At 37.9% G+C, this 15211-nt stretch overlaps 1 protein-coding gene across 1 annotated transcript; it reads left to right on the top strand.

Moving 5' to 3' along the window:
- Positions 1-451: 451 nt before the first annotated feature.
- On the top strand, positions 452-798 carry LOC118593828 (keratin-associated protein 6-1-like). The gene has a single exon (XM_036203420.1). The coding sequence runs from the start codon at positions 505-507 to the stop codon at positions 739-741; it is 237 nt and encodes a 78-aa protein (XP_036059313.1). The 5' UTR covers positions 452-504; the 3' UTR covers positions 742-798.
- Positions 799-15211: the final 14413 nt, after the last annotated feature.

The raw sequence follows: 15211 nt of genomic DNA, 5'->3' as shown, positions 1-15211 counted from the left end.
ATCAATAGACACATTAATATCGAGGGAGAGTTTTGCAGGGTCTCACTTCTAGGAAGAGATCTATAGGCCTGTAATGACTGGTGGGAGAAGGAGAAGTAGCCTTTCACAAAGATGGAAGGAATGAGGGGTGGATTGGGGGAGGGAAGGCTGGGGGTGGGAGGAGGGAAGAGATGGGGATTTGTGGTTGGTATGTAAAATGAATAAAAAATTCTTAATAAAAATAATAAATGCATGCTTATTATGCAGAAAATAGCGATTACATTGATATCACAGAAAACCTCAAATAACAAATAGCATGCCTCTTTAATGAATCTGATACATCCTCACTGCTGAAAAACAACAAGATAATTAAATGAGTCATAAAATTAGACAAGTGACATGAGACCATGGCAGGTCCCACCCACACTGAGATCATATAAAAGGCCCTCTCTGCAGGCAGAACTCTACAGACTCAACTCACCTACAATCCTTCTCTACTCAAGAACAACCTCAACAACCAACACCATGTGTGGCTACTACGGAAACTACTATGGCAGCAGAGGCTATGGCTGCTGTGGCTATGGAGGCCTGGGCTATGGCTATGGAGGCCTGGGCTGTGGCTATGGCTCCTGCTATGGCTGTGGCTACCGTGGACTGGGCTGTGGCTATGGCTGTGGCTATGGTTATGGTTCACGCTCTCTCTGTGGCTGTGGCTATGGATATGGCTCTGGCTATGGATCTGGATTTGGCTACTACTACTGAAGACACCATGGAAGACTCTCACCCTTTCCAACTCTAGTTCTGATCCCCATGTTTTCTGAACCTCCTTCTTAGAGAGTCTTATTCACAGGTTTATGATGTGACCTTGTTGAAGATGTGCCCTTCAATGTCCTGCAGATATAAGACTTGAGGCTCTTATCTGTATTTGACTCCTGAGAATGAAGAGTGTTTAGAACTCACACTATGAACTTCCATGTCTCTTACCAGGACACTGTCACAAGTTTTGCATTTTTATTTTCCTCTCTTTTCCTAATAAACTAATTCAATCTAATAAAGTAGTACAGTTATTATTTCATTTATTATTATTTTGTGTGTGTGTATGTGTGTGTGTCCCATAGCACATATATGGAAGTAAGAGGAAAACAAGATGGTTTAAGGTGTTGTTTTTTTTTTTTTTCTCCACCACATGAGTAACTGGGATTGAACTCATGTTCCCAGGTTTAGAAACATGTTCCTTTACCCCTTAATCCTTCTTTCTGGCACTATGATTTTCTGATTTTTCATATTTATATTTATTGTCACATACAACTATTTTCCTTAGGATATACCTTCTTTAAAATTTCTACTTTACTGGGCGGTGGTGACACACGCCTTTAATCCCAGCACTAAGGAGGCAGAGGCAGAGGCAGGTGGATCTCTGTGAATTCAAGACCACCTTAGTCTACAGAATGAGTTGCAGGACAGCCAGAGGTACACACAGAGAAACCTTGTCCCCCGCCACCACAAAAAAAAAAAAAGAAAAGAAGAGAAAAGAAATAAATTTCTGTTTTACTTGTGCTGCCAAATCCTTGGTTTATGACATTAAAAAATCATAATCTTTGCGGATGCAAAGCTCTTGTCCTATTTACCATGTTTATATATGTTATGTTACTGTTAGGACAATACTTCAGCAAGGGCTGAATAGGGCCACCTTGTTCCTCCAGAATTCACTATTGATTGTTGATTGGCCCAGTCTTGTGTAGGCCCATTATAAAGAGCTGCTGATGCTGTGAGGTCATAATTACATTGGCTGTGTTATGCCTACACGAGAGTTTTTCACAGCAATTCTACCTATCTGCAAGCTCTTATATTATTTCTGCCCTTTTTCCATATTGCTCACTGAGCCTTAGAGGGGGAGTATGAATATCCTACTCAGGGCTGAGCACTCCATAGCCACTTATTTTCACTACCTTGAGTAGCTATTAGTCTCTGCATTCACCACTATTTACTGTGATTCTATCTAATGATAACTAAGAGTACTATTTGTATAGGAGTAGAAACATAAATATTTAGAGGACAGTTTGGTGTTGTGTCAATTTAGCTAGATAATTATACTCAAATTCCCTTGAGGACTTAAAAGCTCCATTAGCCATGGGTTTTTAACTGGACTAATAGTACTAACTATGAATTCTGTTTTGTGGAATGGACTTTAACCAATTATAGAGCATATAATTGCCTATATATAGTTGCCTGTATAACATTTGTGCTCCTATTCCATCAGTTTGCACATCATGCCTGGTAGATCGATATTGTATTTCATGCAGTTCTTAACTTGGTAAGACCATTGATGCCCTTTGTCCTGGACAACTACATTGCATCTTCTGACCCAATGAAACCTGGCCAGTAGGGAGAAAGCCTCCAGTTCAGTTTCAGATTTTGCATATAAGGGGTGTGGTGTCTTCAGCAATAGGGTCTTATTACCTAGTTAAGGAAGACAATCAGAAGGAATGTTAAGATTCTGTTTTTGAGAGGCTGTGTGTGGTTCCTTATAGCTAAATTGTTGACTCCACAAAAGAAATTCAGTTCTCTAGAAAGATTCAAACTTTGGCAAGAAAATAGTTCCTTCAAGTGATGTTCATCTACGGACTTTATTTCCTATCATTTTATTGCTTAATCTCAAAATTAAAATCCCTACTGAGTGAAGCACTAGTAGTATGTGTATATATTTTTTAAAAAATACAAATTTTAGTTATCTTGGCTTCTTGAAGAGCCTTAATCGGTGAACATAAAATAATGCCTCAGGAAGAAAGTATCCATGACTGTTGTTAAGATTGTCTAATACTTGCACCTGATTCATGTATTAATAGTATCAAAATTAATGAGAATTTTTGCAAGCTATATTGCTCAGAATTTGAATTAAAATGTCAGCAGTGATATCACCAAATAAACATGCATTTTTACTGACATTGACTTGTTCACCTCTTTCTATTCATTAAATTATGACTATCTAGAATTGAAATAGAAATGCAAAGAGCTCTTTTACCATTAACTCTATTTTATTTGTGCAATTCCTTTCCTACACCTGTGAACATCAACTCTAATATGCATATTTACTTTGATTAGAAATGTGAATGAAATAATTCTAGATTCATTGCACTGAAACATGAGACATAGATTCGCTTCTTAACAGTTTCTTTTGGCTTTTGTCATATTATATAACTTTGAGATTGGTATTAATATATAAAAATTAAATGGAATAATGGAACCTACACTGAAGGGTTGCTATGAGACCTAAATGTATTAAAATATGTAAAGAAGTCAGAATAAACCTGATATTTAATTAAAGTAATGTTTTACTATTATATACATGATTTAATTTTTGATTCTTGGCATATAAAATAATTAATTGTCAAATTGTATTAATATTATTTACACAAATTACATCAAAAGTATAGAAATGAATTATATTTATAATCTGAATAATGGTATTTAGGCAGTACTTCTTATATGTTTCTTATCGATCCATTATAATACCAGGTCCTTAAGATGGATCCTTAATCCTCCTGCAGCATTCATCTTAAAGAAGACTTAACACATCTAACTATATGATATCTTAAAGATATTCCCATTTTACAGCCGGATGCTGGCAAAGACAAATGAAACAAAAACCTCACAGATAGATAGTTTTAGTGTGGAGACAAAATTTTCTATACACATCTATTGTCTCTTCATATTTAAGTTAAATACAGTATTTCCTTAGATATCTGCTGAATGCTTCATGTCAAAATTCATTATTAGTGCCATTTAATTATTCAAGTCTAGTGTTAAATTAAAATACATCTGAAAATTAAAATTATTTCAACCTTTCCCTTTATAAAAACTTACTCCACCTTTTTTCATTATCTCATCTGTTGATTAATGAAACTCAAACTCTCTAAAAGAGGATATCTATAACTTTCCTGTTTCTTATATTTTTGACTTTATATTTTCATGTTTTGATTCTAAATTCTGGGAAATTGCTCAATCTTTCTTCATCTTCTGTTATGTTCAATAGAGTGAAAAGGAAGCACACTGAATGGGAAAGAATCTTTGCCAGCTAAACATCTGCCTAAGGATTAATAGTGAGAATATACGAAGATCTCAAAAAGCACAGTCAAGCATTGCAACAACGCATTAGAAATGGGCTGTTGTTCTGAATGGAGAATTCTCAAAAGAAGAAATAAAAGCAGATGAGGAACATCTTAATCATGTTTCTTGTGCCTAGCAAGAGGAAACCCTCAAATCGAAACAAATTTGATTTCTCATGTCTGGGGTATATCTCTAAATGTTCAGATGTGATGATATGTCCTCGAGTAACCATGAAAGCAAAAAATAAATAAATAAAAAAGGGATGATGTGAGTGAGCGCATTAGGAAAAAAAGGGGGTTCAAGTGGTTTAAAGGGGATCCTGGGAAAAAGAGGGGGCTTTATTTAGAGAGAGGGAGGTAGGTCAGTATAGGAAATGAGGGAGAAGGACAAATTAACAGGAAAGAAGTATGAAAAAGTCATAAGGAATAATGTTATTGTTAATTCACCTAAACTGCACATAATACATATAAGTCCATGCGTATACATACATATATATCTGTATGTACACATATATTTTTAATGAGGTTTTCCCATCTGAGCAGAGGATGTTCCATACAAGAGCCCAGCACAGTCATGACAAGACCCCTTGTGAGCTTTGGGTTAGAAAAATCCAAGATACTCCAAAAACATTATAGACCATTGGTATCACCCTTGGTTCCCTCCACTGCAGAGGTTGAAAGTAAGTCTGTCTTACTGAAGACACCTTACACTCAGGATACAGTGTGCATAACATCTGAACTGGATTTGTACTGAAATCTTCATCTCTGGGGAAATTATTATAGAAAACCACAACTGATAAAATGCAGAGAGCAATTAACCCTGTGGTGCCCAGCTTCAATTGATGCATGTACAACAGAATTGCTGTACCTGAGGCTGGTGGTCCTGATTCTGTAAGAAATGAAACTGAAAGAAATGATGAGCAAGCCAGTAATTATGACTTCTCCAGGGTCTCTGTATCAGCACCTGCCTCCAGGTTCCTGCCCTGTTTGAGTTCCTGACTTCCTTTAGTGATCAACTATGATGTGTAAGAATAAGTCAAATAAATCCTCTCCTTTCTAAGCTGCTTTTATCATGGTATTTCATCACAGCAATAGTCAACATAACTAAGACACATACTAACATGGAATGGCAAACAACATAAATAGCAAGGGGTTCCAGCCCCAGACATAGATGTACGGGAAATTAAGGAATACAGAAGGTAGACAAAATAGTCTTCAGAGAAGAACCCCTACATTGTTTATACAATACAAAGTGTTCTTTCCTGAGAGCATATTCACAAAAGTGTCAAAAATTTTAGAAGAGAACATGTTGATTGTGTCTAAATTTTAGCAGTCATCAATAAAGATGCCATGAACATTTTCTCTAAAAGAGAATGAGATAGATGATAGGAAATTGTAGAAGAGTGTGCAGAGTCAAGGGAAGCCTCCTCCTGCAGGACAGCAATGCAATCCCAGTGGAGTCTGTGAAGGTCAAGAAGGGAAGTAATTTGCTTTAATGTATGTGACAGAAAGGCATTACATTTGGTGACATTAGAAATTGTGGGCTGTGCCTTGGTGATGTTAGCTACCTATGTATTTAAAAATAGAGAATTGAATTATTCACCAGGTAGGTGATTACACATACAAAAAAGACCAAGAATATGTTTGAGATTGAGGTAAATATATAAACAAGTTGTCAAAAAAATCACAAAAGATGTAGTTGGACACTGAATGTTCCAGGGTTTTAGACAGGTCACCAGGCCTGCCTGTGTTTCAGAACTTAAACAAAATGTCAAGAAACAAATGGAGGTGGAATTGGGGTAGGCTCCACAGGAATGCTGAGTGTCAGAAGTCCAAGAGGTTGAAGGAAAGAGGGTAAAAAGTAGAACAAGTATTTTAGAAATACACTTTGTAAGTGATTGACTTTTTTTTTTAAAGAGAAATAGTGAATTAGCCCAACACCTAAGGAAACTAAAGACAATTTCTCTAGGTCACGAATTTCTTCTGGTTTGTTTCTGCGGGGAGTAATTTTTAATTATATTTCAGAGCAGTAGGCATTCAGAACCTTTTAAAAGGAGGAATGCTGCAGTGTAAAAGCAGGCATACCAAAAGGATTTTTCAGGGCTATAAAACTATGATGCTGCAGTGGTGAATGCATGCTATGCCATACTTGTCAAAGTCCATAAGAGAAATGTTATTAAGAGTGCAACTTAACTGTGGGCTCTGGGAGATAAAGATGCATGGGTGTATTTCGTATGTTGCAATAAGTATGCCATTGTGTACAGCATACTGACAATGGCTTCTGGTGGCAAGGGGAGAGTAGAGGTGGTACTCGAAAGATTTCTCCAACTCTCAATTATGACACAAGTGTGTGTAGTGGGTAGCCATTCCAGCTTTGACCTGGAAGTTCCAACACCTACTGAGGCTTCAGTAACAGTCATGCCTGCAAGGCAGGGCTGAGAGAAGACGCTGAAGACCCGAGATCCGGATTCGCGGGCCATTTTGGTTCCTGGACCCTAGACGCCGGAGGTAGATCAAGCAGAGTTCTCCAGAGAACACCGCCAGACCGTGCCACACCTTTCTCAGACCCTGTTATCTATCCCTTCTCTTGTAAGTTACCCCACAAAATAAACCTCCCTTTTTACTACATGGAGTAGCCTTAATAATTACACCAATAAGTGTGAAAATGCTCAAAAATCAATGTTACTCATTAAAAACAGACTGTTTTAATGTGCATAAACCACTAACTGTAAAACTAAATACTAATACTTCATAAGACAAAAATGACTCTTGAAAATTGATTCTAAAGGACTTGCCTCTATAAATTTTATAACCTTGACTTATATGGAAAACTATTTCTATGGATGTTTTCCAGTTATAAAAGTCTCCATGATTATTCTCTTTATTAATTGATATAATTTAACAAAAGCTTTTTACATATACAATTGAAAATGACTTCATATTATTTAAACTACTGACCATTTAAAACTTCAGATTTTATCATGTCAGCTGGTAGACTCTAAAGTATGAGATCAGAGACAACTGACATTTACTTTTGAAAAATTTAAAGTGGCAGAGTAAAGACTTCCTATCTGTCATTACAGGAAGGACTGAAATAATATGTAGGCACAATATGGTGTGTTGTTTACAAATCTACATTTGTAACCATATAAACAGGGAGAATGCTAGAGTGTATGGGAAATGATTGCATTTTATTTACTAAGAAGGAAATATTATTTTATTATTAACATTATATTATCTCCTCTAATTTGAATTACTTTTCAGGGTAAATAAACCAGATTAAATATATCTTATGTCTGGAATTCCAAAGGCTGTTTAGCTGCATGTATGTAGATGGCTTCTTGTCTTCAACCTGCTTCATAGATTCAGAATGAAATTATAGCTATTTGACCCTGCTTGGAAAAATAGGGAATGATATTTCAACACAAAGCGTCTTTGGTGCATCATGCTTCAGTTCATTGTTTTGGACATGTTTGTAGGAAGAAGTGACCTTCCTTCACCTTGCAAAGCTGTGGTTGGTTATTTTTACACAATGACAAATTGTTCTGCTCTGTGTCCTCAAAGCCTGGGCAGTCCAGTGAAAATAACAAAGTCATCTAATATTTAATGGTTATTACAAAAAGTTCCACATGGATGATTAAAAGCAGATTTTCTGCTCAACATTATTTCCAATTACAAAGGAATAAAAGTTTGAATAATATATTGGTGAAATCAAATGTCAGAAGGAAAAATGCCCCAGGCAACATTAAGTTATAAATCCCAAAATATGAACTTTTTTCCGGCAATTGCTGATAGATAGTTTTTTTAAAAGTCATAGATACAATGACATTTCAGGTCTCACAAATTTCATAAACACAACTGATAAAATCTCTTAAACTTTTAAACAGCAAAAATATGGTATTTCTGAAAAACCATAATTTACAAAGTTTAATTTATCAGATAATATTATCATCATTTATAGTGATAGGGCTGATGAAAACTAAAATCTACAAAGAAAGCAAATGGCTTCCTTTTATAGTCATGAAAAGAAATTAGTCAAAAAACTAAAATTGATGTAATTAAAATTTCAGAGACAAAATTGGCTCAGCCTGTTGGTTTATTGAAAATTTTTATAAATTAAATAAATTAAAGACAAGATCGTGCGCATTCAGGGTGGTATGGCCGTAGACAGTCAACAAGACAAAGCGACAGCATACAGAATGGGAAAAGGTCTTCACCAACCCCACATCTGACAGAGGGCTGATATCCAGAATATATAAAGAACTCAAGAAATTAGACATCAAAATGCCCAACAGTCCAATTAAGAAATGGGCTATAGAACTAAACAGAGAATTCTCCACAGAGGAAGTTCAAATGGCTGAAAGACATTTAAGGAATTGCTCAACATCCCTAATAATCCGGGAAATGCAAATCAAAACGACTCTGAGTTACCACCTTACACCTGTCAGAATGGCTAAGATCACAAGTACAGAAGACAGCTTCTGCTGGAGAGGATGTGGAGCAAGGAGAACTCTCCTCCACTGCTGGTGGGAATGCAAGCTTGTACAGCCACTTTGGAAATCAATATGGTGCTTTCTTAGAAAATTGGGAATCCATCTCCCCCAAGACCCAGCTATAGCACTCTTGGACATATACCCAAGGAATGCTCAATCATACCACAAGGGCATTTGCTCAGCTATGTTTGTATCAGCTTTGTTTGTAATATCCAGAACCTGGAAACAACCTAGATGCCCTTCATCTGAAGAATGGATAAAGAAAATATGGTACATATACACAGTGGAGTACTACTCAGCAGAGAAAAACAATGACATCATGAGGTTTGCAGGCAAATGGATGGATCTAGAAAAAATCATCCTGAGTGAGGTAACCCAGACTCAGAAGGACAAACATGGTATGTACTCACTCATAGGAGGATACTAGATGTAAAACAAAGATGACTAGACTGCTACACAACTCCAGGGAGGCTACCTAGAAAACGGGACCCTAGGAAAGACCCAAGGATCACCCAATGACAGAGAAATGGATGAGATCTACATGAACAACCTGGATGACAGTGGGAGTAATGAAGGGCAAGATTTGAGGGAAAGAAAGCTTAGGGGAGCAGGAGATCCCAGATGGATCAAGAACAGAAAGGGAGAATGAGGAATAACAGACCATGATAAATGAAGACCACATGAGAACAGGAATAGGCAGAGTTCTCGAGAGGTCCCCAGAAATACACAATGATATATCCTCCTTAGTCTGCTGGCAATGGCCAAGAGAAAGTCTGATCTGACCTAGTCTCGTGATCAGATGGCCAAACACCCTAACAGTTGTCTTGGAACTCTCATCCAATAACTGATGGAAGTGGATGCAGAGATCCTCTCAGCCAGGCCCCAGGTAGAGCTCCAGGTGTCCAACTGTTGAGAAAGAGGAAGGTCTGCAAGAGCATGAATTGTTGAATCCAAGATTGCAAAAAGCACAGGGACAAATAGCCAAATGAATAGAAGCACATGAATTTTGAACCAAAGGCTGTAGAGCCCCCAGCTGGATCAGGCCCTCTGGATAAGTGAGACCATTGAATAGCTTGATCTGTTTGGGAGGCACCCAGTCTGTGGGACCAGGATCTGTCCTTAATGCATGAGCTGGCTGTTTGAAACCTTGGGCTTACACAGGGACACTTTTCTCAGTCTGGTAGGAGGTGACAGGACCTGCCTGTACTGAATCCACCAGGTTTAAATGAATCCCCAGGGGTGCCTTGATCCTGGAGGACATGGGAATGGAGGGGAGGGGCTGGGAGGGAGGTGGGGGTGAAGGTGGGAGGGGGAGGATAGGGGAACCCATGGCTGATGTATAAAATTTAAAACACATAATAATAAAGAAAAAAAATTAAAGAAAAATTTAAAATAAAATACAATGATACCTGTTATTTGCATTATAGAAATGAATAGCCTTGCAAATTTCTCTTTTGTTATTGATAGACAACTATAGCACTAAAGAACAAAAAATATTTTGAGTAAATAATACAGATAACATGTACTGCTTCAAATGTCTACTTTGGGATGTATAAGGGAGAGATATACATTTCATTTTGTGATGAATGAGCACATGTGTATCTTCCATAGATTATGCCTATATACAGAAGTTAAAATGAGTATTTCTGTGTATTAGTGTCCCCTCATCATTAGCGTGAAATTGTTTCATGAGACACCTAGTTGCCAAACAAAACAAGCTTCCATATAACTTTGAGGTTTTGTCATATGGTTGAGGAAAAAATCCTAATTAAATTAGGTTAGTCTTAAAATTAGCCTATGGAATGAGCACATGGCAGGTCCCACCCACACTGAGAGCATATAAAAGGCCTTCTCTGTAGGCAGAACCACACACACTCAACTCACCTATACTCCTTCTCTACCTAAGAACAACCTCAACAACCAACACCATGTGTGGCTACTACGGAAACTACTATGGCAGCAGATGCTATGGCTGCTGTGGCTACGGAGGCCTGGGCTATGGTTATGGAGGCCTGGGCTGTGGCTATGGCTCCTGCTATGGCTGTGGCTACCGTGGACTGGGCTGCGGCTATGGCTGTGGCTATGGTTATGGTTCACGCTCTCTCTGTGGCTGTGGCTATGGATATGGCTCTGGCTATGGATCTGGATTTGGCTACTACTACTGAGGAGCTTGATGGCATCTCATTTCACACATGTGTGATGTGAAGATACTCCAGCTTTAGATCCCAAGGTCTGGCAGCACCACACAAAACTGGAATAATATGAGGCTGTGATGGCCTAAAATACATTGGCATCCATCTTTCCAGCATTTCTAGATATTTACTTCACAAGCTTTCCATAAGGACAAGAATATTTTCTTCTGTATATTTACAATAAACATTGTCAAGCTAAATATAAGGTCTTGTTCTCATTTTATTTATTAATATATATTATTGTTATATGCAGTATAATTTCTTGATATTCTTTTAAATTTATTTTCTCATATATCGAATGCAGACTGCTGTTTCCCCTCCTCCCACTCCTCCCATCCCTTCCTTCTGACCTCTTTCTCACCTCTTTTCCAGATCCACTGTTCCTCCTAGCAGAAAAGAATTTGCATCCCAGAAATAACAACCCAACACAACATAACAAGTTCCAGTAAGACTAGGCACAAACTCTTATATCAAGCCTGGACAACAACAACCCAGTAGGAGTAAAAGGGTCCCAAAAGGAGGCAGAAGAGCCAGAGACACCTCTACTTCCATTGTTTAGTGTCCCACAAAAAGCCCAAGCTGCACAACCATAACATATATGCAGGGGATCTAGCTCAGACCCATGCAGGCTACTTAAGTCTCTGTGAGCACCTATGAGTCCTGGTTAGTTGATTCTGTGGGCTGTGTTTTTGTGGTGTCCTAGATCCCTGTGGCTCCTGTAATCCTTCCTCTCCTTCTTTTGTAGGATTCCCTGAGCTCTGCCTAATGTTTGACTGTGTGTCTCTGCATCTGTTCCTATTAGTTGCTTGATGAAGCCTCTCTGATAACTATTATGCCAGGTTGTGGTTTATGAGTATAGCAAAATGTCATATTTCATTGACTTTTTTTGTCCAATCATGTTGGTTTCATCCTAGGTCTCTGGGCTATCCAGCTTCTGGTCCCTGGTCATTCTGGAATCCCTTCTAGTGGCATGGGCCTCAGCTAGGCTCATCATTGTTTATACACTCCTATAAGTTCTGCATCACCATTACCCCAGCACTTCTTGCAGGGATTTTTTTTTTTAAGTTTTCAATAGGCTCTGTTATCATAGTTTCTGTTTCCAGATGCTTACCCTTGGGAAGCTCTACTATACTCTAAATTTTTCTCCTTTATTAAAGAAGGGTTTATTTTCTGTTGCCTGGAAATTTCAAGAATTATGGGACATTTGTCACATTTAAATATTATCCCTCAGCCCTTTGTAAATATTTGAGAAAGTTATCTCTACACAACTTCACAAATCCTCTTTTAAATTTTGTTTAAACATTATACACACAGGACTGGGGAACTGGATAAGTGGTTAAGAGCACTTACTACTTTTGTTCAGGGGACCTTTGTTCAGTTCCCTCCACTCACAGGGAAGCTCCCAATAATCTGAAACTCCTGTTCCAGGGGATTTGACATAGTCTTCTGTCCTCTGGGTAAAAGAGGTACAAAAGGAGTTCACATATATACATGTAGGTAAACACCCGTATACATTGAAAAAAACATACACAGGGAAATCCATTCTTTTGGCACTCTGTGTTTCAAGAATTCTCAGTTTCATGACATGCCAATTTCAAGGACCAAAAGTACATCACCATTTCCTCACATTTTTTTCTGTGTCTCTATTTTTATTCCCTTTCCATGCCTGTAACATTGATGGTGACTCCCTAAACCCTATGTCCTGCCTCTTCTAGCAGTCATGTTGATTGGGAGTCTCCCAAACCATTCCAGTTTTGAACATTCTCTAGAAAGACTCATGAGATTTAGTCTATACTGGAAATAATAATAATATGTTTATCACAGCAAAATAGTAAAATTGTGTACACAGAACATAGGGAGAAAATGCAGGCAGGTGTTTTAAGGTATCTATGTGCTGAGTTTCTCAGATTCTCTCCCAATCACAGCTCACACTTTATGCCAAACAGAAGTGAAGCCTCATGAAAGCATTGTTCCTGCAAACTGAATCCCTTTAAAATTCAGGGCTTTAATTGGATATGGATTCTAAGAAACCAGCAAATTTTCAGATTCCCAGAAAGAAAATATTTTTTCCAGAAAGAGCTACCTTGTTGGTACAAATAATCTCAGTGTTGTGAACCAACATTATCATTGAGAGAGTCATGGAAACACTCTTGAGTACAATATGGTTCAGTCTGAAATCAGGACAATGTTTCATCACATGAATGAGGAAGAATCCTCTCTCCCATCTATCTGTCTTCTCTCTCTGCCTTTTGCTTTTTAGCTTCAAGATGCCTATCATGAAGTTTGTATTGTTTCTTTAGAGGATTGATGGACCATCAACTGCTAAAGGTGAAAGTATGGGAGGCCGGATCTTTAGCACTGCACTATTTCAAGGAAGTAGAACAATATGGGCTCTGGTAAGAGATCTGTGGTCATTGGGCAATTACCTTAGGAGGAGGTTATGGATATGTAATGCTGTCTTACTCTCCTCTTCTTTCTTATTATGAAGCACATGCTTCACTCTGGCATGATCTGTTGTCTCACCACAGATCTAAACAATAGGAAAATCAATATTGACCTGAAAGTTAAAAGTCTATCAGCCATGATTCCTTTGTCCCTTTATAGTTGATCTATCTTAGGTATTTGCTATGATGGAAAAAAATCTAATACACAAATCATTACCCAGAGTAGGCTGTTTGCTGTTGCTTGCATGCCTGTCACTTTTGGAATAAGTTTGCAGGAAGAGTCCAGGACTGTTTAAAGAAGAAAGCTAGAACAAGCCTATGTTTAATGGTTGTTCTAGTGAGAATTCAGAAGACCAGGTCACTGAGAGTAGCATCTATACTGGCAAAATTTCAGATGAAAATGAGTATCTTTCAGGAACCTGACCAAAACAAACATAAAACCCCCAACCCCCCAACTTCTATTTTTTCTGTTTTCACATATGTTGTAGGAAGTTAAGTTTAAATGCTATGGACTAGTTTATCTGTTGAAGGAAACAGAACATTTAGATAACAAACAGTTCTACTTAAACCAAGGATAGGGAGATTAAAACAACAACAACAACAACAACAACAAAACCCTTTCACTTTGGCCATGCCTGTGAACATGGATAACATCGCCTCTAAGTCTTGGGCTATACTAGGACTATAGGACAGATGACTTGAATACATATCAAGAATCTACATGAATAGCTACCCTAGATCCAAAGGTTCCAAAATAAAGACATATTCCCCAAATTAATTCCTTGCAGAAAACAATCCAGAGAAATACAAACACATCATACATATGGGTATTTATTTCGTCAAATTCAACTAAGGAAAATTTGGGTTCATGGGTTCTCCAATTAATACTGCAGAGGAAAGTTGATGAGCCCAGGTGAGCTGACTCCCTGCAAACAGTCCTCCCTGAGGCAACGTCTAGGAAGCTTTGGGAATGAAACTGAGGCTGCAGCTGAGACCCCAGGAGGATGGAGATCCCAACCATATATAGCACTTGGCAAGGGAAGCTGCAGGTGGTAAGAGAACCAGTCCTAGATACTGGTCATGTGTGCTTTGGAGCTTTCTACACTCTTGGGAATCCACATTCTCGTACAGTGCATATAGAAACCATATATGAACATTTAAGATATGATAATTTGGTCTTGTTTTCCTATACATCACCTTATGCCATCCATTGGAATAAGAGTGTATATCTTGTGCCTGTCTTCCCACAGTATCTTGGGGTTATACACTTCATTGTAATTTTTATTGAGGCTTATAACTAAACTAGCCATAGGTCTTGAAGAAGACTTTGGATATTTAAGCAATGATGGAACAGTTAAACATTATTATTGGGGTGGAGCAGACTAAAACATTATACTCTGTGAGAATCACATGCACCTTTGAGGGCCAGGGACAAATGGAATGAGTGGATCTTATGTGTTCTCCAGAGTTCCATGGGATAAAAGTTTGATCCCCAGATGGCAGTGCTGATAGGTATTGGAAATTTAGAACATTAGGATCAGAGGGAGGTCTGTCAGTCTTCAATGACATGCTCTCTATTGTGGATCCCAGCCTCTTCTTTATTGGCTTTCTTTCATGGTCTAGCTATCACATGAACAGTTCTATTTTGTTACACGCTCAAGCTGTATGTGCCAACTTGGCATAGGCTCAGCATATTGAAGCCATTTGACCATGGGCTAAGATCTCTAACATGTTACCCCAAATTAACTCAATGTAAATTTTTTTACATAAATATTTTATTCCGCTTTATTTTCCACAAGAAAGGTTATTGCTTGATATGTGCATGCAATGACCTTGTTTCTCCTTTAGACTGTAGTTCCTCATGTGATATCAACAGTAATTCATTTTCTTTAAAAGCATTGTATTATTTATGTTTAACTGCTTTTGTTATGTTGCACTTTTTGTTTATCAAAAACATGGTTGTGATAGAGCCAGCCATTCTTTACTTTGATCGTAAC

Source organism: Onychomys torridus, chromosome 12, assembly GCF_903995425.1.
Source record: "Onychomys torridus chromosome 12, mOncTor1.1, whole genome shotgun sequence".
In the NCBI taxonomy this organism is placed as follows: Eukaryota; Metazoa; Chordata; class Mammalia; order Rodentia; family Cricetidae; genus Onychomys; species Onychomys torridus.
Note: the sequence above shows the minus strand (reverse complement) of the source record. Positions and strands in the feature narration are given on the sequence as shown.